A 22963-nucleotide genomic window follows, 5' to 3' on the forward strand; every position below is an offset into this window, starting at 1 on the left:
GAACCTACTTAAGCGTCTCTGTTTGTGGTCGGTTGAAATATTTGCCCCCCACTATGGTGTTTAGACTGTCCTGAAAGAATCTTCCAGATATTTTAAAAAACAATGAGGAAACCCATGAAGCTGAAACTGGCAGTTACCTTTGGCTTTTGTTTGTAGACTCCAGGGTAAGGAAAAAAGAGAAGATACAAATAAGTAAAAGTGGAAGTCAGACTTATGATCCTTTTTTTTTTTTTTTCAGGAAAAATTTGGTGTTCTTTACCATGACTGTACTTTTTTTTACTGTTTAACTCTGAACTATAAGCACTTCATATGTCATGTTAGCCTCTGTTAAAAGAAGTAAAAGAAACTTAACTGCATCAGCCGTTTATTCAATAGATATTTATAAAGCACCTTCTTTGAATTATGTTAGGCATGTGATTAGACACTGTATGCCTGTTTCCTCCAACTCACTAATGTCTTTTTGAGGATACAAATTATTTCCTGTCACAATGCCAGTCATTTTTTAAAATGAGACTACAGGGAAACTAAACTTTAAAAAAAATGCAATATGAAAATAACTTTATTTAGAATTATGAAAAAACTTTTTTACCCTTGATAGTCTGTCTTAATAGAATAATCTCATTGAGAAAATTGGTACTGCTTTCTTCTGCTAAAATGTTAATATCTAGCTAGGTATGGGAAGCAGCAATATGAAGGTTTTTTTAAGTTTTCATTTTGAAAATAGATCACAAAGCAAGATAGGCATATAGGCTGTGGGTGCTTATTACAGGTCTAGGATAGTTTATAGGACTGTACTCCTTACAGGAGAGAATTGGTCCCATTACAGACTCAATGTAGAGTAGGTATTTCAGGGTTGTTTTCATGAATTAAAGGAGTTTATTCTGCTTGGAAGGTATTTAATATAAAAGTAAAGAACAGTTGTCCAGGTGCTCTGGAGTGACTAGTTTACTTTTGATATTCATGTTTGTGTATGAAAAAACATCAGTCTGATTACTATTAGATGGGGACACTAGAATTGCAGAATTTCTTAATTGCACCTTAGCTGCATTTTTCATATATAATCTTGGCTATTTTAAAGCTACCTGAAGATTTCTAAGAGGTATAGCTCATGATTATTATCTTGAGTTTTCATGAAAAGGTTACATTATCAATATCCTTTTTAATGAGGTAGCAAAATATGCAGCATATTTTAGGTAAGTTATATCAAAAATAAAAATTAAATAAATTGATACTAAGAAGTAAACATAAGACCTTTTAAAAAAGGAAAATTTAATTAATTGATAATAAAGTCCTGCTGTATACCAAATACTGCATTAGACTGGTGAACAATATTTCTCTAACTTCTGTTATTGTTGGAGTAGCAGAATATATTTGAACATAGTTTTACAGTATTTTTCTTTTATTATTTTATTTATTTATATTTAAGGTTTTTATTGATTTGTTTGAGAGAGCAGGAGATGCGGAGGGGCAGAGGGAGCAGGAAAAACAGACTCCCTGCTGAGCAGGGAGCCTGATGCTGAGCTCCATCACAAGACCCTGAGATCATGACCTGAGCTGAAGTTAAACGCTTAACCGACTGAGCCACCCAGGTGCTCCTATTTTACAGCTTCTTAAAAACAAATAATCATTCCTTTAATATAGTGTAAGTGGGAAGACTTGTTTAAAGCTGGTCTGGGAGTAACTAGGGTAACTTTGGGAAACTTTGTTCTGGTCTTAACTTTTGCAAGAGAAGATTGGAGAGGGATTGGATTATTTGTATTTCTTTCTTTCTTTCTTTTTTTTTTTTTTTAAGATTTTATTTATTTATTCATGAGAGAGAGAGAGAGAGAGAGAGAGAGAGAGAGAAGCAGGCTCCATGCAGGGAGCCCCATGTAGGACTTGATCCTGGAACCCCAGGATCACACCCTGGGCCGAAGGCAGGTGCTCAACCACTGAGCCACCCAGGCGTCCCTCTTCTGTTATTTTCAATGAGGTTTATAGTTTTGCATTCTACATTTGGGTCTCTAGTCCCATTTTGAATTAATTTTTGTGAAGGATGTAAGGTTTGTATCTAGTCATTTGTTTGCATGCATGTGTCCAGTTCTTCCAGTGCTGTTTGTTGAAAAGACTATCTTTGCTCTATTGTATTGCCTTTGCTTCTTTGTCAAAGATCAGTTGAATATATGTATACGGGTCAATTTCTGGGCTTTCTGTTCCATTGATTTATTTATTCTTTTGCCAATAGTACCCTTTCTTGATACTGTAGCTTTATAGTAAGTCTTGAAGTCAGGTAGTGTCAGTTCTCTAACTTTGTTCTCCTTCAATATTGTGTTTGCTATTCTGGGTCTTTGCCTGTCCATATAAATTTTAGAATCAGTTGTTGGTAACCACAAAATAACTTGCTGGGATTTTGATTGGGATTGCATTAATCTGTAGATAAAATTGGGAAGAATTGACATCTTGACAATAGTGAGTCTTGTTATGCATGAATATGCAATGTTGCTCCACCTAATTTAGTTCTCCTTGATATCTTTATCAGAGTTTTGTAGTTTTTATTATATATATCTTGTACATATTTTGTTAGATTCATATCAACTATTTTACTTTTTGCTAATGTAAATGGTATTGTGTTTTTAAATTAAAATTCCCCTTGTTCATTGCTGGTATAGAATAAAGCTTTTGTATGTTAACTTGTATCCTGCAACCTTGCTATTATTGCTTATTAGTTCCTAGAGTTTTTTGTCCATTTTCTCAGATTTTCTACATAGATGATCAAGTAATCTGTGGCAAAAACAGTTTTATTTCTTCCTTCCTAATCTATACTCTTTTTTTCCTAATCTATACTCTTTTGTAATTTTTCTTATTGCATTAGCTAGGACTTGTTTTTCTTTTCTTCTTCTTCTTCTTCTTCTTTTTTTTTTTTAATTTTTTTTGAAGATTTTATTTATTCATGAGAGACACAGAGAGACGAGACAGGCAGAGGGAGAAGCAGGCTCCCTGTGGTGACCCTGACGTGAGACTCTGGGATCACGCTCTGAGCCAAAGGCAGATGCTCAACTGCTGAGCCACCCAGGCCACCTTTTGTTTAGAAAGAATTTCAAGTTTATTGAAAAATTGCAAAAATGAAACTTGTACAAGAACACCTTATCTTTAGACCCTTTATCCAGAATTGTTTACTGTTAGCATTATTCCCTGTGATTTATCATTTGCAAGTTCTCTCTTTCTGTGTATATAGATAAAGATTTTTTGGTATATGTGAATCATTTGAGTTATCATGACCTTTTACCCTTAAATATTTCTGAATGTATTTCCTAAAAAGATACATTCTCTTTCATATCCACAGCATAGTTATCGATTTCAGTAAACTTAATATTGATATACTTTAATCTGTGGTTTATATTCCACTTTTGTCAGTTGATCCCATAATGTCCTTTATAGAAATTTTCCTCCTCCAGTTTATGATCCAGTCTAGGGTCACGTGGTGCGTTTGTCTTCTGTGAAAGCATTTCACAGCTATTTTTTTTTTTTTTAAATGTCAGTATCATAATACAGATCACCTCTTCCTTTTTTATTTTTTTTAAAGATTTTATTTATTTATTCATGAGAGAGACACAGAGAGAGCAGAGGGAGAAGCAGGCTCCATGCAGGGAGCCCGATGTGGGACTCGATCCGGGGTCTCCAGGATCACACCCTGGGCTGAGGGTGGCGCTAAACTGCTGAGTCACTGGGCTGCCCACCTCTTCCCTTTTTAAAATAGAACATACCTCATTTTCTGTTTATCTGATGTTTCCTTTTGATTAGATTCAGGTTATGCATTCTCACTTGGAGTATTTCATATAAAGTAACGTGTCCTTTATAAGGTATCTCTTTTGGATGCACATAGTGTCCATTTGTTCGTTACTGGTGATGTTAAGTTTGATCACCTGATCAAGATATTATCTGATTCCTCAACTTTAGAATTCTGTGTATGTGTGCAGGTGCACATGCGTATGACTAATGAATAGTTTGTAGGGAGATACTTAGAGAACATGCATATATCTTGCTCTTCTCCCCCAAGATTTATCATCTATTATGGTTCTTACCTGAACCAGTCTTGGCTATGATGTTACAAAACAAAAATTTCCCAGCTCTTAACACTCTCTCCATGTTTACCAGTCTGACTTCGGCATTGTACTATAAGCAAGAATGGGAGGATAGTTTTTTTTTTTTTTTTTAATTTGTTCATTTTTAAATTCAAGTATAGTTGACACAAGAAGAGAGAGCAGTAGTGGAAAGAGTGGTGAGAAGACTGCTGACAAAATTTCTAAATAAGGTAAGATTGAGGTCTGAGTGATGAGACAGTTCTATTCATGTATTCATCATTCCCTTCTATCAACAGACATTTATTGAATATCTGTGTGTTTGCCCATTAGCCACTTGGAATAAAAAGACATAGTTTTGGTCCTTAAAGAGCTTATAGTCATTGAGGCAACAGAAGGGCAAAGAGTTGTGATAAAATATATGTTAAGAGCTTTGCGTAAAATATAGCTTTAAATGTTACCATGTACTTAAGGGTACTGCCTCCCATGGCATAGTGAAATCGCTAGTATTATCTGTGATTTACTCATTGGTTCATCCATCACTTATTGAGGTCCTACTCTGTGCTAGGACTGTGCTAAGTGCTGTAGGAATAGAACTCAGTTAGGGGGAGCATTGGCAGTAAAGCATCATTGTGGCAAGTACTACATGATGGTGGCATGTACACAAAGTCATGGTAGCACAGAAGGGAGAAATGATCATCTTCGTTTGGGGTAGTGGATGGGACAGGGAAGTCAGGAGGGATATGTCAAAAGTGGAGATTTTGGAGCTGGGTCATAGTGTTTTATTGTTTGCCTACTAAATTGTAGGTGTTCATTTTAGTGTAACTTTGTGATTACCATTTACTGCTATATTTGCCTCCAGCCAAGATTCGTGATGTCTTATCACATTCCATTATAGAGATATACTTTAACACTTATTCATGAGCAAGTTTCCCGCTCTTTATCTTTTACCCTGCTGCTTTGTTTGTAGTAGCTAATTTCTTTAAAACCATTCTCATCATATTTTTAGCTACAGTAGTTAGAGCCACCTCTCCCATTTAACAGGCAAGAAAATCAAGGCCCAGGAAAGAACACAGAAGAACTAGTGTTCACACCCACTTATTCTGGTTCTAAATTCAGAGTTTTTCCCATTCTGCTTGTTGAATTTAAATGTAGTTTTCCAGTTTCATCTTTGCTTGTAACTTCACAAACCTGTATAGCTCCATTTCAGTGGATAGATTTTGAAGCTCTGAGGTAAACTTACCACAAAAGAATGAGGAAACTTTAGGATGGTTGATAATAATAGTAATGTTGAACTGTCACATGTACCAATGTCGCATGTACCATCACTGTGTCTAAGTACTTTGTAGTCACTCCATTTACTCTTCATTACAATTCTGTGAAGAGTTGAATGGTTAAACTGACTAAGCCACCCAGGTGCCCCCCAAAAGTCAAAACTTGTTGGTGCAGAAATGCACATAGGGCAGAGACAAGGGCTTTCAATTTTCTTGAATTTATGTAGGAAAAAGTAATCAAAGGTATTTAGACTTCTTTTTCATTGTGTAGTTCCTGGCACATCGTGGATATTCAAGAAACGTTGAATGAAATACTTTGGTTTATTAGAATATAGTGTATAGGAGAGAATTATGAAGATATGAGAATGTTTGTGAATGTTGAGACTGTAATGGGACAGATTGGGATAGAAAATGGTAATAGACAGTAGATTCAGAGCCTTTGGATTTATTTAGCAAAGCTTGATTGTAGTAGAGGGGCCTTATTAGATGAAGACCTGAGTCAGTTCTAGGGCAAAAAGGAGAAGGTGATGGGAAAGAAATAGTGGGAGTGACAACAGGAAGTTTCTGGATTAGGATTACCAAATTATAGTTGCTCGTTTTGCTAGGTTTCAAACATAAATTCTGCCTAGAATCAGTTGTGCCAATATTTAATGGTTTTTAATGGCTTGCATCTTCTTTTGGAATTTATAGAGCTTGCTATTTGTAAGAGCAGTCTTGTTTGCAGAAGAGGTAGTTGATACCTAGATAAGAGAAGGAAGCTGATTTTTCATAGTATACACAGCAATAGTTTTAGGGCAATGAATGAAGAATGTGGAAAAGAAGGAATGATATGCCAGAGATATAGTGAAGAAAGAAAAAATTGATGGGCTGGTGGCTGATCAAAAATGATGGGGTCATAGGATATCTGCAGGGCAAAGATGTCTCCTGGCTTTTGAAACTTCTGGGAAGCAAATACATGGTGTACTTGCACGCATATACACATAGTCCAAGAGATCAGTCCTGGGTCCAAATCTTGATTTTGGTACTTTTAGTGTGAACACGGCTAAGTCCCTTTACTTATGGCCCCAGTGTTATATCTGAAAAATGAATAAGATGCCTAGATTAGTACTTATTCTTTTTTTTTTTTTTTAGAGATTTTATTTATCTACTCATGAGACACACACACACACACACACAGAAAGAGAGAGACAGAGAGAGAGAGAGAGGGGCAGAGACATGGGCAGAGGATGAAGCAGGCTCCCTGCAGGGAGCCCAATGTGGGACTCAATCCCAGGACTCCAGGATCACGCCCTGGGCCGAAGGCAGGCACTAAACCTCTGAACCACCCAGAGATCCCCCTAGATTAGTACTTATTAAACTTAAAGTGTACATAAAAATTACCTGGGGGTCCTGTTAAAATATAGATTCTGATTGGGTAGATCTGTAGTGGGGACCCAAGATTGTGTGTCTCCAACAAAGTCTCAGGTAATCCATCTAGCAGAGGCTTAGATGACCTTCAGGATGTTTTCCAGTTTTGCAATCCTATTTATTGAATGTTTGTCCTTTGGAGATCTATTATATTTGACACCATGTCACCTCTATTTAGATAAATGAATTCTAAATGTTTCTTCACTTCAAATTAGAAATGCCTAAACCAATTAATCATTTTATACTGATAACCACATCCCTTTCTCAACATCCCTATTTCTGTTAATACTTTGTATTTATAAAGTACTTTATGATTTTTCAGAGAGCTTTTATATCCATTATTTCATCTCATCCTTAACCCACAGAAGTAGGCATACAGGAAATATCTCCATTTTTATGGGAGGGTAAACAACCTCAGAGAAAGTAAGTGATCTGCCCACTAGTGAGTGATAGAGCTACCCTGGAGTTCAGGATTATTGACTGAAGTTTGAACTCTTATTACTATGTCACACTGCTTTTGGTAATGGCTATTACAGATACCTTTGCTTAAAGGTTGATTGCTGTGTCTCTCTCTTTTTCTTAAGGATTTATTTTATTTATTTGAGAGAGAGAGAAAGAGAGAGTGTGTGCAAGCGTACAAGCTGGAGAAGAGGCAGAGGAAGAGGGAGAAGCAGACTCCCTGCTCAGCAATGCCAGGCTCCATCCCAGGACCCTGGGATCATGACTTGAGTCAAAGGCAGATGGTTAAAAGACTGAGCCACCCAGGTGCCCCTGGTTTTATTAAAAAAAAAATATATATATATATTCATATGGATCACAATTCACAGGTGTATAAGTGGGTACAGTGAATAGTCTCCATACTACTCTGTACTCCAAATACCCATTTTCCCTTCCCTGGGATAACCAGTGTTACCAATTATATTTTATGCATCTCCACTAATTACATAATTATATTCTTTTTTTTCCCTGTGAAACACAGATGCTAACATGTTAAACACACTGACTAATGTAAACTTTCATGGTTTCTTTTGAGAGAGAGAGAGTGAGCAGGGGCTGGTGGGGAGAGAGAGAAAGAATCCTAAGCAGGCTCCGTGCCTAGCCCAGAGCCAGATGTGGGGCTTGTTCTCACAGCCCTGAGATCATGACCTGAGCTGAAATCAGGAGTCAGACACTTAACTGAGCTACCCAGGTGCCCCAAACTTTGGTGTTTTGTGTTTTTTTTTTTTTATTTTTCTTTTAAGATTTTTATTTATTTATTTGAGAGAGAGAGAGCACAGGTCAGGAGGAGGGGCAGAGGGAAAGGGAGAAGCTGACTTCCCACTGATCAGGGAGCCTAATGAGGGGCTCCATCCCAGGATCCTGGGGTCATGTCCCCAGCCCAAGGCAGATGCTTAATAGATTGAGCTACGCAGGTGCCCTGTGTTTTATTTTTATTTAATTATTTTTAAATTATTTATATTATAAAATATATAAACTATATGTATAATATATAATATATAATTTAGCAGTTAGGTATTTAACAAAAATTTAATTTTTAATAATTGAAAAATTTAAATTTATTATTTATTATTTTTATTTATTTAATTTTTTAAAAAAGATTTTATTTATTTATTAATAGAGACACAGAGAGAGAGAGAGAGAGCTAAACCACTGCACCACGGGGGCTGCCCCTATTTATTATTTTTTAAAGAGCAACTTGTTTATTATGTAATTTAGGAGACTTTTTTTTTTTTAAAGATTTTATTTATTTATTCATGAGAGACACAGAGAGAGAGGCAGAGACATAGATAGAGGGAGAAGCAGGCTCCTGGTAGGGAGCCCGATGTGGGACTCGATCCCAAGATCCCAGAATTATGCCCTGAGCTGAAGGAGGTGCTCAATCACTGAACCCCCAGGTGTCCCTTAAATTTAAATTTAAAAATTTAAAAATTTTACTTAATATCTTACAGATTGTTCCATATCAGTGCTCAGAGAGCTGCCATTAATTTATTCTTTGTTGCTAGTTAGTACTCCATTATCGGATATATCATTATTTAGCTAGTTAGTACTCCATTATCGGATATATCATTATTTAGCTAGGTCCCTATTGATGGACATTTAATGTAGTTCTAGTTTTTTTGCTAATACAGACAATAGTGTATTACATATATTACATTGCATATTTCTAAGTGTATATTTTTTCCACAAATGGAGAAGTCAAGTTGCTGGGTCAGAGACTGCATTTGTAATTTTGGTAGATACTGCCAGATTGCCATCTTCTGATGTTTTCCACCTGTACTCTTTCTGCCAAGTGCTTGTTTTGCCACTGCCTTGCCTCTAAATATGTTAGCAGACTTTTTGGTCCGTGCCAATTTTAGTGTAGTTTTAATTTGCATTTCTCTTACGAGTGAGGTTGAGAATCTTTTCATGTTTAAGTGCTGTTTGTTTTTCCTTTTCTGTGGATTATTTGTTAATATTCTTTGCCATTTTTTTCCTGTTGGGTTGTTGGATTTTTTTTTTCTTATTGATTTTTGGGAGCTCTTTATGTTTTAGTGCAGTTGGTTATGTGAGTTAAAAATTTTTGGTTAGGTTGTTTTTCCTATGACTTTGCGTATGGCAGTTTTTGCCATGCATAATTTAAAAACATTTTATGTAGTAAAATTTATTGATTTTTTTTCCTTTTTATAGCTTCTGAGTTTTTTGTCATTCTTGGACTTTTGAGATTATAAAATAATTCCTCATTGTTTCTTTTGGTACTTTATGCATTAATTATTTACATTTAAATATTTTTAAGCCATCTAGAATTTGATATAAGGTATAGAGTATGTTTTCTAAGCACACGCACACACATATCTTTTCCTTCCTTCCTTCTTTCCTTTCTTTCGTTCTTTTTTATTTTTATTTTTATGGGTATTCTATTGCCCTAACACCTTTATTGATTAGTTCATATTTCTGTAAGGGCCTTTTATCTCCCTTATTTCTTTTGTCAATCTTTTCATCCTCATCTATATCCATTATCTAGTCTCCCTGTTAAGCCCATTTTTGCTTTAGGCCCCTGTATGGTCTACCCTTTTTTCCTGTTCTTATTAATATATATATTTTAAAGATTTATTTATTCATGAGAGACACAGAGAGAGAGAGGCAGAGACACAGGCAAAGGGAGAAGCAGGCTCCCTGCAGGGAACCCGATGTAGGACTCAATCCCAGGACTCCAGGATTATGCCCTGAGCTGAAGGCAGATACTTAACCACTGAGCCACCCAGGTGTCCCTGTTCTTAGAATATTACTTTAGAACTTTTTTAATATGGAATTTTTGGTGAATAATGAAATATGTATAGTAAAATATGTATTGTATATATCAGTGTATATATATATTTTTTTATATCAGTGTATATTGAAATGCATATATATGAGCGGTTGCATAATGAACTCCCAGTTACCTGACTTTGGTAATTGCCACGTGATGGCATATCTTGTTTTTACCTGTATGCCTGCCTAATCATCCTCCCTCTCTCACTTGAATTATTTTGAAGCAAATTATGGCCATGATATTACTCTTAACACTTGGACCACTGAAAGCTGTCTCCTCTTCCAATTTGTATCTTCCAGGTCATCCTGTGTAATTCTGTGTCTTTTTTCTTTGGTCTTAACATTTCTAGAATAACACTTCTCTAGTAAATGCTCACTGACAGTATACTGCTGGATTGTTTGACCTCAGATTTGCCTTTTTGTGTGCACAAACTTCAGCTTTTTAAAATTAAGGTTACATACTCTGAAATTAGGGAATGCCTTGTTTGTACCCCCACAGTTCCTGGCATGGTCTGTGAAGGAGAAACGAGCAAGATAAAATAGAAGGAAGAAGGGAACAAGAGAAGGAGGATGAGAGATACAGGCAGAGAACAATGCTAGAGAATGCTTCTTAGAGCAACACTACCCAGAGGAAACAGGGAGGAAGAAAGGCATGTTGGGACTTTCCACCAAGATTGGGGGTGGACAGGGTGGAGAGAAAAAAACCCAGAGCCAATGTGTATAAGAAATGTAGAAAGTTCAGAGATCTATTTTGTCTTTTCCTATAGAGAAGTTTGTATTATAATTTAGCAGTACTTACTAAATAACTGGGTTAAATTCTGGGACTGAGTGAGAACTGAAGGAACTGACACAATAAAGGCTTTAGTTATGATTTGCATCAGAGAGCACTCAGGGGTAGGAGCTATCATGTATTTTATGAGAGATTAGAATTGGTAGGTTTTTCGTTTAAATCTGTAACATTGGCTCTTGGCACTATTTGCCTATAGCCAATAGCACCAAGTACTAGTTTAATTAATTAATTTATTTTTAAAATTTTATTTATTTTTTCATGATGACACAGAGAAAGAGGCAGATGTAAGCAGCGAGTGAAGCAGGCTCCCTGTGGGGAGCCTAATGTGGGACTCCTTCCCAGGACCTCTGGATCACGACCTGAGCCAAAGGCAGAGAGGCCCAACTGCTGAGCCACCAAGGTGTCCCTCATGCACTAGTTTTAAATTAAGCTTTTTCTTTTCAACACTTTTTACAGGGAGTCTTTCAGGTGGGATCAAAGATTAGAAAAATTAGGTGGCTGAATGCTATAATTTAGAAGGAGCTTTTGCATTTTTTTTAAAAGACTGATCTAATTTATCAAGCTTAAATTCTCAATTAGTAATTCAGCATTTTTACCTTCTGTGGGAATATGGAAAACTAATCATCTGTCAGGTTTGCTTTTGTGGTCCCTCAAAAAAAAAAAATATATACCAGGGCAGCCCCGGTGGTGTAGCGGTTTAGCGCCGCCTGCAGCTCAGGGCCTGATCCTGGAGACACTGGATCAAGTCCCGCGTCAGGCTCTCTGCATGGAGCCTGCTTCTCCCTCTGCCTGTGTCTCTGCCTCTCTCTCTCTTTCTCTGTCTCTATGAATAAATGAGTAAAATCTTAAAAAAAAAAAATCAAAATAGTGGTAATCTGAGTTTACTGGAGACAACATGGGCCTTATTCCTCCATGCCGTTTAGCCTAGTCTCAGGCGGAGAATAAAGGCCTGACCTGAAAAAAATGAGGATTTAGGAAAGGGGACAGGTTTAACTACATTTCTAAGACAAATGCTACTTTAAAAGATTATCTCCTAGTATCTGTGGGATACAATTACTATTACTATCTACTAATATAGATACCGTTCTACATTAGGGGTTAGCAAACTGGCCAACAGTTACTGGCATTTGTAACTGAGGAGACTAAAAAAGATTATCTTGGTTAAAAGATTGTAAACAAACAAGAATATGAAGAGAAGGGATATGCCCTGAAAAACTTAAAGTAATTTATTCTCTGCTGCTTTACAGAATGAATTGGCAACCCTTGATCTACATCATTCAGAGTATATAGTAATATTTCTTTATGTGAACATTTGAAATTGCATGCTCTTTTGTATTTCATATTAGGACTTCTTAAAGAATGGATACATAATTTTCTGTTGTATAAATGTACTACAACTTAAGTGTGGTCATTAAATTTTTGCTCTTACAGCCAATATCAGAATAAGCATATTTGCACACATTTTTGTGCCTTGTGGAATTGCTTGCTCAAATATTATATACAATTTTAAAAATTTTTAAAAATTTTTATTTATTTATGATAGTCACAGAGAGAGAGAGAGAGAGAGGCAGAGACACAGGCAGAGGGAGAAGTTGGCTCCATGCACCGGGAGCCCGATGTGGGACTCGATCCCTGGTCTCCAGGATTGCGCCCCGGGCCAAAGGCAGGCGCCAAACCGCTGCGCCACCCAGGGATCCCATACAATTTAAAATTTAATAAATATTGCTAAATTGCTCTCCCTCCAGATTGAACCATTTTATGTTTCCTCTGGCATTATTTTCCTTACTCATATCAACCGTGACAAAGACTAATTTGATTGTTTAATCAGATAGGTCTCTTCGTTTTCTGTTGGTGAATAAGAAAGAAAATTTAGTGGCATAAAACAACACTGTCATTTAATTTGCTTATGATTGTGCAGTTTCATTTGGCTGTGGTGGGAATGACTTCTCTCTGCTTTATTTGTTGTCATTTCTGGTGGTTCAAAGGCTGGGGGCTGACATGGTCACTTATGTGTCTAGCTGTAGCTGGGATCTCACTTGGAGCTGTGGAGAACAAGTATGAAGTCCTTTTCATGTAGCTGCTTGGTGTCCTCACATTCGAGTGACTGGGCTCTAAGGGCAGCCTAGGAGAAGTAGATCGTTTTATGATTTAGCTTCAGAAGTCATGTAGTCTAATTTCTACTATAGTTACAGGCTTGCCTACATGTAAGGGAGAGGGAACATAGACCCTTTTATGTAATGGAGGAGTGGCAATATCACATAGTAAGAGAGCATGCGGGGGTGTGATGTATTGGTTTGTCATTGTTTGGAAACTAGTCTGCCATGAGGTGGAATGATTGTTTTGATGTGCATATCTTTTTCATTAGGAGTGTGATTATACATCTTCTCCTATGTTTATGGACCATTTTCATTTCTTTTTCTGTGGTCTGCCTTTTTATATCCTTTACTCCCTTTTCTATTGGACTATAGATTATTGATATTATTGATTTATAATAGCTCTTGTAGATTAAACAAATTAGGTTTAAAATGTGTTTTGAAGATAATCTCTCTAAGGTCTTACGAGTTATAAAAGGCATGTGTGGGATAGTTATTTAGTTTGGCTATGGTGGGGATTTGTGGAATGATAAATATATAAAGAACCACAGTACTCTTGTTTTTGAAGCAAGGGTTAAGACAGGGAAGGACTGGTGAATGGGAGCCCCATCCTCTTCCTGTTGGCCATCAGCCTCCCTGAATCACTCTCTATGGCAGTGATGAGGAACAAGATCAAAGGCACCTTAGTTCTCTTTGGTCATTATTATACTTCAGAAGTCAGAACATTTTAGATGCCTGTAAGGGAATGTCACTGGAATATCGAACCCCAGTGACATATTTCACTACTGAAAATTGCTTTGGACATCTTTCCATTCTGAAGTGTGATTTGACTGTTTTTAAAGCTGTCACCCATATTGAGATTCAAAATTGTATCAACAAAAATGAACGGACCTACCAGAAATGATCATTTCCTAAAACATGGGGATGTTTAACAAAATGAAACATTTCTGTATACCCTGTCACTAAATTAGAATATTATTCTTCATCTACTAACCTGTAATGGGATGAATCTTAAATAGATAGCCACAACATAAATCACCCTAGTAGTAATCTTTGAAAGTTTTATGAAGATTGAGCTGGTAGTTGTCATTGCAGTTCTCATTTTAGGTATGGTTTGATCCAGAGACACTTAAATTGTTGTCAGGAACCGAATCTCACATCTCTTTACTCTGCTTTCTTCTTTGTTGGTTTCATTCTTTGGTTTCACTGTGATGGAAGGACAGCTGCCAACATCTCCAGCTCTGTATGCTTCCAGGTTCAGGGCCAGTGTAGAAAAAAAAAGGAACTCTCAATAATTTAATATTTCTGAGTCTTTCAGTGGTCCTAATTAAGTCATCTAAAATGGTTAGGGGGAAGGAATGTGCTGATTGACCTGATCTGAGTCATGGCATGAACATCCCTGGGGTTGGAGGTAGAGTTAATTCTATAGGAAGCCTAGAGATTGATAGTAGGGAGGGTGGTTCTGCAAAGGAGTTTTTTTGTTTTAATCAAATAGGTCCTGGGCAGGACAATACAAACACAAAATAAAGAACAAAATACTTTTCTTTAGGGATCCTTGGGTGGCGCAGCGGTTTAGCGCCTGCCTTTGGCCCAGGGCGCGATCCTGGAGACCCGGGATCGAATCCCACGTCGGGCTCCCGGTGCGTGGAGCCTGCTTCTCCCTCTGCCTGTGTCTCTGCCTCTCTCTCTCTCTGTGACTATCATAAATAAATGAAAAAAAAAATTAATCTTTAAAAAAAATACTTTTCTTTAGACTACTGTTTTGTTTTTGAAGGAGTTGCCTAACAACAGTAGTAGTATTAACAAATTCTTAAGAGGCATCAATTTCAATCGTTACTAAAGAGTAATTCGTTTTTTACTAAAGCAAATGTTTCAGATCTGTAACGCATACCACTTAAGTCTTTTTTTTAGAATTTATATTTGAAAGATTTGTAAAAATGTTTAAGAATTTAGTGTCATACTGATCTTTTGCTCACTGCCAATGTTTAATTAGGAGAATTCTGCTCTGGGATCTCTGGGCGGCGCAGTGGTTTAGTGCCTGCCTTTGGCCCAGGGCACGATCTTGGAGACCCAGGATTGAATCCCACATCGGGCTCCCGGTGCATGGAGCCTGCTTCTCCCTCTGCCTATGTCTCTGCCTCTCTCTCTCTCTCTCTGTGTGACTATCATAAATTAAAAAAAAAAAAAAAAGAATTCTGCTCTAATTATACCTATCAATATTACAAATCAAAGCCGAATAGGAGATTTTAATTTTATATGTTAGTGTGTGTTTTTGTTCTCTATATAGGATGTTTTAGAGAAAGCATTTCAAAGATTTTAAGCCATATTAATTCCAATTTAAAAATAAAAATCTGTTCAGCTTTAGTTTTGGGAGTGGATGTTATAAGAGTATACCTTTGCTGCCTAAACTACTGTTGAAGAATGATGCATGGAGAACATTTCATAATCATAACTAACCCTATTTCCATATTAGGTAAAATTACATACTGTTTTTCAAGTATAGATCTTGGGGAACTATGAATAAGAGAGGATCCTTTATGTCACTCTGGTTTCCTCAATACTTCTTGGGTTATAGGGTTAATAATTTGGGTGAAGGTAGATAATATATCCTAAAACTGGTGGTAAGTTTTGGTATTGCCATTATATTTTGGACTAGGTTAGTTGATTTACACTTTTTCTTATTTATTTAAAATTTGTTTTGAGCATGTAAGACACTTATATGGTACAGAAGTCAAAACTATATAAACAAGTAGCAGGAGAAGTCTTACTTATTCCCTCCAGCTTGTTCTCACCCCCATAGGTAATCATTTTTTATGAGTTTCTTACTTAACCTTCCAGTGTTTCTTTTTAATTGCATAAAGTCTTAGGGAAAGAAGAGAAAGAGAGGAGGTGGGAGATTAAAGTGAATGGTGGAAATGGAGAAGAGTTTTATTAAGTAGTACTTGTGAAATGTCTTATTGGCACTCTTTTTGTCCTGGTTACACACTTCCTAACTCTGAAAAAGGCAGTAACTTTTAAGAAAAACCTTATTTTTGCAGTAATTTTAAATTTACAGAAAAGTTGCAAAAATGTACAGAGAATTCCTTCATTCAGTTTCCCCTAATGTCACCATCTTACCTTACCATTTTTCATGTGTCAGAACTGAAAAGTAACATTGGCACACTATTATTAATTAAACTTCATTTTATTACAGTTTAGCATTTTTTAAAAATGAAAAGCAGTTTTATGATTAAAGAGGAAGCCAAGACAAAGGGCAAAAGAGGGATCATGTATACATTTACTGCCTTTCACCAAGATTACATCAATAATTTACCTGCACAGAGCTGATATCCTTTGTCCTTCTAGTTGCTGAGAGCGTCTTGTATTTTAATTCATCATGGTGTAATGAAAATAGTTACCCTAATGCTTTTGAAATAAATAAAATAGTGGAAAGGGCAAAAAGTTGTATAGCTCAAAGTCCGTGCTTTAAGTATAGTTGGTTAATTTGTGGAGGAGGAGTTTGTTTTGTTTTGTTTTGTTTTGGTAAACCTTCCTATGAAATGCCCTCATGTGGTGATCTCTGTTTTGCTCATGTTAGTGAAAGGAAACATGGAAACAGTAGTGATACGTTGGTAATCTACCTGGATGAATGTTTGTAGACTCCCTCCATTGCTAATTTTAGAATCCTAGAGCTTGGAATCAGAAGGTGTCTTGGAGCTGATTGTGCTAACTTCCAAAATACTGGAAAGATTTCTTCAACAGTATCTGCTCATCAATTATAGATTATATCTCTGTCCAACTCTTGTGTATTGCTTTGTAAGGCAGTCTGTTCCATTATTATTATATTTGTCATAAAATTATTTTCTTGAGTTGAAGGATAGATCATTACTCACTCTGTTCTCTGTGGCAATAGGGGAGAACCAGATCGTATCAATTATGTGTGTGTGTGTATAGGAGATCAAAGTGTGTGATATATATCCACATATATTGGTATAATCCTTTTTCTTTCCTGCCTTCTTTTTTTTTAATTTTTATTTATTTATGATAGTCACAGAGAGAGAGAGAGAGAGAGAGAGAGGCAGAGACACAGGCAGAGAGAGAAGCAGGCTCCATGCACCGGGAGCCCGACGTGGGATTCGATCCCGGGTCTCCAGGATCGCGCCCTGGGCTAAAGGCAGGCGCCAAACCGCTGCGCCACCCAGGGATCCCTTTCCTGCCTTCTTTTGAGCTATACTACTCATTTATTATTTACTATTTTATGTAGGAATGTTGGGAGATGTAGGTTATGTAGGAATGTTGGGATAAAGAGATAAATAATGAGTAAAACCTCACATCATGGAGTTATGAGGATTAAATAAGATCATATGTACAAAGTGTTTAGCACAGTGCATGGCATATTATGGTAAGCATTTAATAAGTGCTGACAGTGTAGTGATGATAATAGCCTCTATCATCAAGTCATTTCCTCCTAGATTAATAGGGAAGATAACTAATCAACTAATAAGAATAGGTTAAATGAAATAAGTGCTATAGGAGAGATAGAAGCAAAGTTCTTATTTGTTCAGTTTTTATTTTATTTTATCTTTTTAAAGATTTTATTTATTTATTCATAGAGAGAGAGAGAGAGAGAATGAGGCAGAGACACAGGCAGAGGGAGAAGCAGGCACCATACAGAGAGCCTGATGTGGGACTCTATCCAGGGTCTCCAGGATCACGCCCTGGGCTGCAGGCGGCGCTAAACCGCTGCGCCACCGGGGCTGCCCCTTTGTTCAGTTTTTAAAAGACTAATTTCAATTAGGGACAAAAGAAGGAGAAGTGTTCTCTCAAACTTTGAAGTAGAAATAGGTTCTCCTCTAAGAGAATGGTATTCTAGATTGAGGGGCTAGCATTAACAAAAGCTTGGGGCTAGGAACATGCATGATCTTTTTCATGGAACCTTAAGCATTCATGTGTGACTGAGGGTTTGGGTATGTGGAAGATCTAGTGAGAAATAAAGATAGGATGCAGAGAGGTCAGATTATACAGAGCTTTGAAAGCAATAGGGCAAGTATACTTTATTCTAGAGACTGGGGAATATTTTCAGGTCTCTGAACAGAGGACCAAAATTGCAATCTTACAGCAAAATAGATGTGATTATTGTTTATAGGGTAATTAAAAATCTTGATTGAGAGAGCTAATGAAAAATATATAGAAGGAATGGTAGTTGCTGAAATCCAGAGTATGAAATGGAAACCATTGACAGATCATATAAAAGAGCCTTTTAGAATAAGCCCTAAGAACTTTTTAAAGATTTTATTTATTTGAGAACAAGCAAGCAAGCAAGAGAGTACGATTAAGGGGGAGGAGCAGAGGGAGAGGGAGAGGGAGAAGCGGACTCCCTACCTAGCACAGAGCTTGACCCCAGGCTCTATCCCTGGGCCCTGAAATCATGACCCAAGCTGAGGCAGGCGCTTAACCGACCAAGCCACCCAGGCACCTTAGCCCTGTGAACTTTTTGTAAATATATTTGGGCCTTTTCATACTTAAAAGTATTACACAAATTTATTAGATAATAGACTCTTTCAAAGAATCTTAATCTCAAGATTGAGAGAAAGGATTAGGTTGCTGTGCTCATGGAAAGAAAGAACTGTACTTTCCCAGCTGACTGCATATGTAATTGAAGATGGACTTACCTCAGTAGATTGGGCTGTCTTTCAGTCTGAAAGGGGATCTTTAAGCATATTTTAAAACTGAGCACTTGATTTTTTAAGTCTGAAAATAATTATCTGATGCTGGGAACTAGCCTTTGGGAATGAATCTAATGTGCACAGGCTTGAGCATTGCCAACATCTACTGTTTTTGATATGCTTTTATTTGGTTATCTGTTATCTTGTATTTTTGTTGATTTTTACTGTTGCTTATGGAGCATTTACCTTTTCAGCACTTGGGACTCCAAAAGATCTGTGCATCTTAGTTGGAGAAGTTGTTGGAAAGGAGGCCTGAACAGGAAAGAGAGATTGGTTGGCTAATGGTCAGGTGAAGATTTAATTTAAGCTCATAACAGTTGGGTTATTGGCTGGCTCGAGTGACTAGTGAATTATATTTGGCTTGGCATCTTTTCCTGGTTGTACAGAGGATCTGGCATCTAGACTACACTAGCAACAGGGGTGTATGTATGTAAAAACTCCTTGTGTGTAGGTATGAGATGGACTTACATGTCTGCTAGTATTCTTCAGAAGGGAAGAAAGCAAATGGCTACTTAGTTTATGTTCCAGGAAATACTAATGCTATGGTACAGGTATATAGTACTTAGATAACATTTATGGTCTTCAACAATACTTCATATCTGTTGTCATTTCATGTTCACAACAAACTTGTAAATGAGATTGGGCAGGTATAATTCCTATTTGATAGGGGATGCTGAGGCATAAATAAGACTGGGTTCAGGGTACTGGCTCAATAAATTAATAATTGGGACAAATTTCTATGTTTTATTTTTGGATCTTAACTTTCAGAAAATTTTATAGGAGGGAAAGCTGAATGTGTCCTTCTTTTTTGTGATTTTTTTTTAGCGACGTCTTAGACACCTTCGGAACATTGCTGCCCGGAACATTGTTAATAGAAATGGCCATCAGCTCCTTGATACCTACTTCACGCTTCACTTGTGTAATACTGAAAAGATATATAAAGGTAATGGAATCTGTGGACTTACCCACAGACTGTTATATCTCATTTTTAGTTTTTTGTAACACAAGTGAGTATCAGTGCCTCTAGCTTTGCTATTATTACTTTTTGGAAAGTTAAACTGTCTTGCTGTCCAAAAATATTTCATGAGCAGTTGTTACATATATATAAAAGAAACATGGCTTTTGGATTGTTCTTAAATTTGTAAATTTATCGTTTATTTATGAATGTTAGCTGTTAATGCTTTTATTCTGGTAGCTATCATAAAATAGATTATATGAATCCTAATTATGAATGTTAGCTGTTAATGCTTTTATTCTGGTAGCTATCATAAAATAGATTGTATGAATCCTGTGTACAGTATTAATTTTATTTTCTTTAAAACATAGTCTTAAAAATATTATGGTAAAAAATATGGCAAAATTGGAACTAGTTTATGTCTTCTCATATCTGTAATTCCTTGTATATATACAGAGTTATTATTTATAGAAGAATGACGTGGTTTCCCTGAATTCATTTGCACGTATTGTACTGTGGACTGCTCCATAAGTGGCAGTTCTGAGAGTAGAACAAATAAATATCTGATTCTAAATCACAATCATCTTTTGAATACATATTGAATGAAAGGCACTTGGTTATAATCAGTTGACCTGTGTTGGGTTGTATTAGGGAACAAAACATGGTATATAGCAGAAATATTGAATAAAAATTGAAAATACTTAGATAGTAGTAGGTCTAGCTCAGCCATTTACTAGCCGTGTGATACTGGACAAAAATCATGGCTTTTTGAACCTCACTTTTCCCATTTCTAAAGTGGAGATAATGATGCTTTATGAAGTTGGCAAGACAGATTTTTTTGAGGAACAACTGAGATAAAGTGATAACGCTTGGTAAGATGTGATTGAAGATCTATTTATATTAACAAAAAGTGGTATTATTTTAATTAGAGTTACTAAGGTTATTTGAATTTTGCTGTGGCAAAGATGAAAAAATCAAATGATATTTTATCTTTTTGTTTTTAATCACTTTTTTAAGTAAAGATTTTATTTATTTGAGAGAGAGAAAGAGAGAGAGAGAAAGAAAGAACATAAGCAGGGGAAGGGGTAAAGGGAAAGGGAGAAACAGACTTGCTGCTGAGCAGAGAGCCAGATGCGGGGCTGAATCCTGGGATCCTGAGATTATGACCTGAGCTGAAGGCAGACGCTTAGCCAACTGAGCCACCTAGGCGTCCGTAGTTTTAATTACTTTTAAAGACCATTATTAAAGTAGTAGTTATATAATACCTTTTTTGTTTTTTAATTTCAATGAGCATATGCTCATTAAAAGATTCAGTCAGGAATTATATGGGGTAGAACCCCCAACATAATGTAAATTGCATTAAAAACTTTTTTTAAGGATGAAAAAAAGGATTCTAAATTCTGCATTTTCATATAATTTTATTTCATTCTTATTTTTCATTGTAACCATTGCATATTTTTAAAATACTGTATTAATTTGAATGATTAATCCTAGCTACTACAAATACTGCAAATCTCAGTGGCATAACATAATAAATCTTTTACACTAAGTCCAGTGCAGGTATTCTTATTAGGCATAGTCTTGGCAGCTGTCCTCTAAGCAGTGACTCAGGTATCCAGGCTCCTTCTATTTTGGAATGCTACTATTATCAATACATGACTTTTGGCATGGCAAAAGAGAAAGATTATTTGAGGAGAATTTTTTAATGGAAATGGCCTACATCAATTCTATCACATTCCATTGGCCATAAATCAGTAGTGTCATCCTTTTTAGATGAAAAGAGGACTGGAATATGTTTTCTTCCTATGTTCCAGAAGGAAAATGAAACAGTTGGGTCACTGTTTGTCCTAAGGTATAAGCATTTTTGCAAACTTAATATATTTGGTCTATTGCTCACTAATTGGTTTTATCATTAGCAATCTATGACAATGCCAGAGTGTTTTGTTTTATTTTTTTAGGTTAAAAAAGATTTTTATGTAAGTAATCTCTATACCCAATATGGGGCTTGAAACTACAGCCCCAAGATCAAGAGTCACATGCTCTACCGACTGAACTAGCCAGGTGCCCCATGCCAGAGCAGTAAAACATTTTTTTTTTTTTTAAAGAATTATTTACCCAACTTAGAGTTGAAGAGGGGGGCAGAGGGTGAGGGAGAGGAGCAGACTTACTGCTGAGTGTGGAGCCCCATGGGGGCTTGATCCCATGACCCCGAGGCCATGACCTAAGTCGAAACCAAGAGTTGGATGCTTGAACTAGTGAGCCACCCGGGGAACCCCGAGTATTTCAAATTTTTGGTAATTTTCTATATGATCAATCCTTGATTATTTTTATAAAACTTCTATGTTCTTGTTCCAGTGTTCTCTTTGATGACAATAATTAACATAGTACTTAGCACATTTTAGGTATTTGGTAATTTGTAATATTAACAATTGAAGTAGTTTATAAGAAGAGAGTAGTTGGTTGATGACCATCTTGTAAAAAGTTTTTTTAGAGATATATGATGGAAACAAAGTGACTTTTCTGGTTTGCTTTTTGTTATTTTCTAGCTCAGACTATACCTTGAGTTTAGAAATTATCATAGACTGCTTCTTAAAATTCTCGTGATGAAAAATGATCATTCATACAGTTTGGAAGTAGCTGGTGTAGACCACAGAGAAGCACAGTCTCTTCCAGTGGTTTTGCATCTGTCTCTAAGTGGCAAGCCCCTTGGCTAGGGCATTTAGTTCCTCTTGTGAGCTTTGGTTAATTTATCTCTAAAATGAGAGAACTGATGGTTTCTGAGACCTATTTCTACTCCACATGTCATGGTTGAATGGAGTCTGTGGTCTTCTTTTGGGCCCACATATTGGGCTTTATAACTTTTGACTATCTTAGGAAGAGTGAGGAAGCTCTTTGGTTAGTAAGCCTGGTTAATCCAATTTATCCTGTTGAACCTTTGATGACAAACACGATATTCATTTCATGATCATTACGTGGCCTTGGTGTAGGATGATCATGATAGAGGACCATCTGGCTCTTCTCACAAAGCCACCTGTACCACCTGTTAATTGGCATCATTTTTTAGTTTTAAAAGAAAGTTGTTGTTGTTTTTCTAAGATTTTATTTATTTATTCATGAGAGACACAGAGAGAAAGGCAGAGACATAGGCAGAGGGAGTGGGGAGCCTGATGCGGGACTCGATCCCAGGACTCCAGGATCATGACCTGAGCCAAAGGCAGAGAGGTTCAATCACTGAGCCACCCAGGTGCCCCTAAAAAGTTTTTTTTTTAATTGGACGAATATTTGAAATACTGATCTCGAAATTATTCTTTTATTTTGGCTGAATTAACAGCAGATCCCAGGAAGTTATGTGTGAGATTTTTTGACTTTTGACATCTTCTGGTGCTCTTAGCA

General features: G+C 36.5%; 1 protein-coding gene across 6 annotated transcripts in view; it reads left to right on the forward strand.

Moving 5' to 3' along the window:
• UVRAG (UV radiation resistance associated) overlaps nt 1–22963 on the forward strand; it is a 312994-nt gene that overhangs the window by 9725 nt on the left and 280306 nt on the right. For 5 of the 6 annotated variants that reach the window (XR_012015697.1, XR_012015696.1, XM_072794671.1 and 2 more), the window contains exon 2: nt 19441–19558. Coding sequence is in view for 4 of the 6 variants with exons in the window: in XM_072794671.1 (XP_072650772.1) it covers nt 19441–19558 (118 nt within the window). In the remaining 2 variants the exon portion in view is untranslated. Of the gene's footprint in view, nt 1–19020; nt 19167–19440; nt 19559–22963 lie in introns of those variants that run through there. The other variant, XM_072794669.1, reaches the window with a different exon arrangement.

Source organism: Canis lupus, chromosome 23 (assembly GCF_048164855.1).
Source record: "Canis lupus baileyi chromosome 23, mCanLup2.hap1, whole genome shotgun sequence".
NCBI classification, from domain to species: Eukaryota; Metazoa; Chordata; class Mammalia; order Carnivora; family Canidae; genus Canis; species Canis lupus.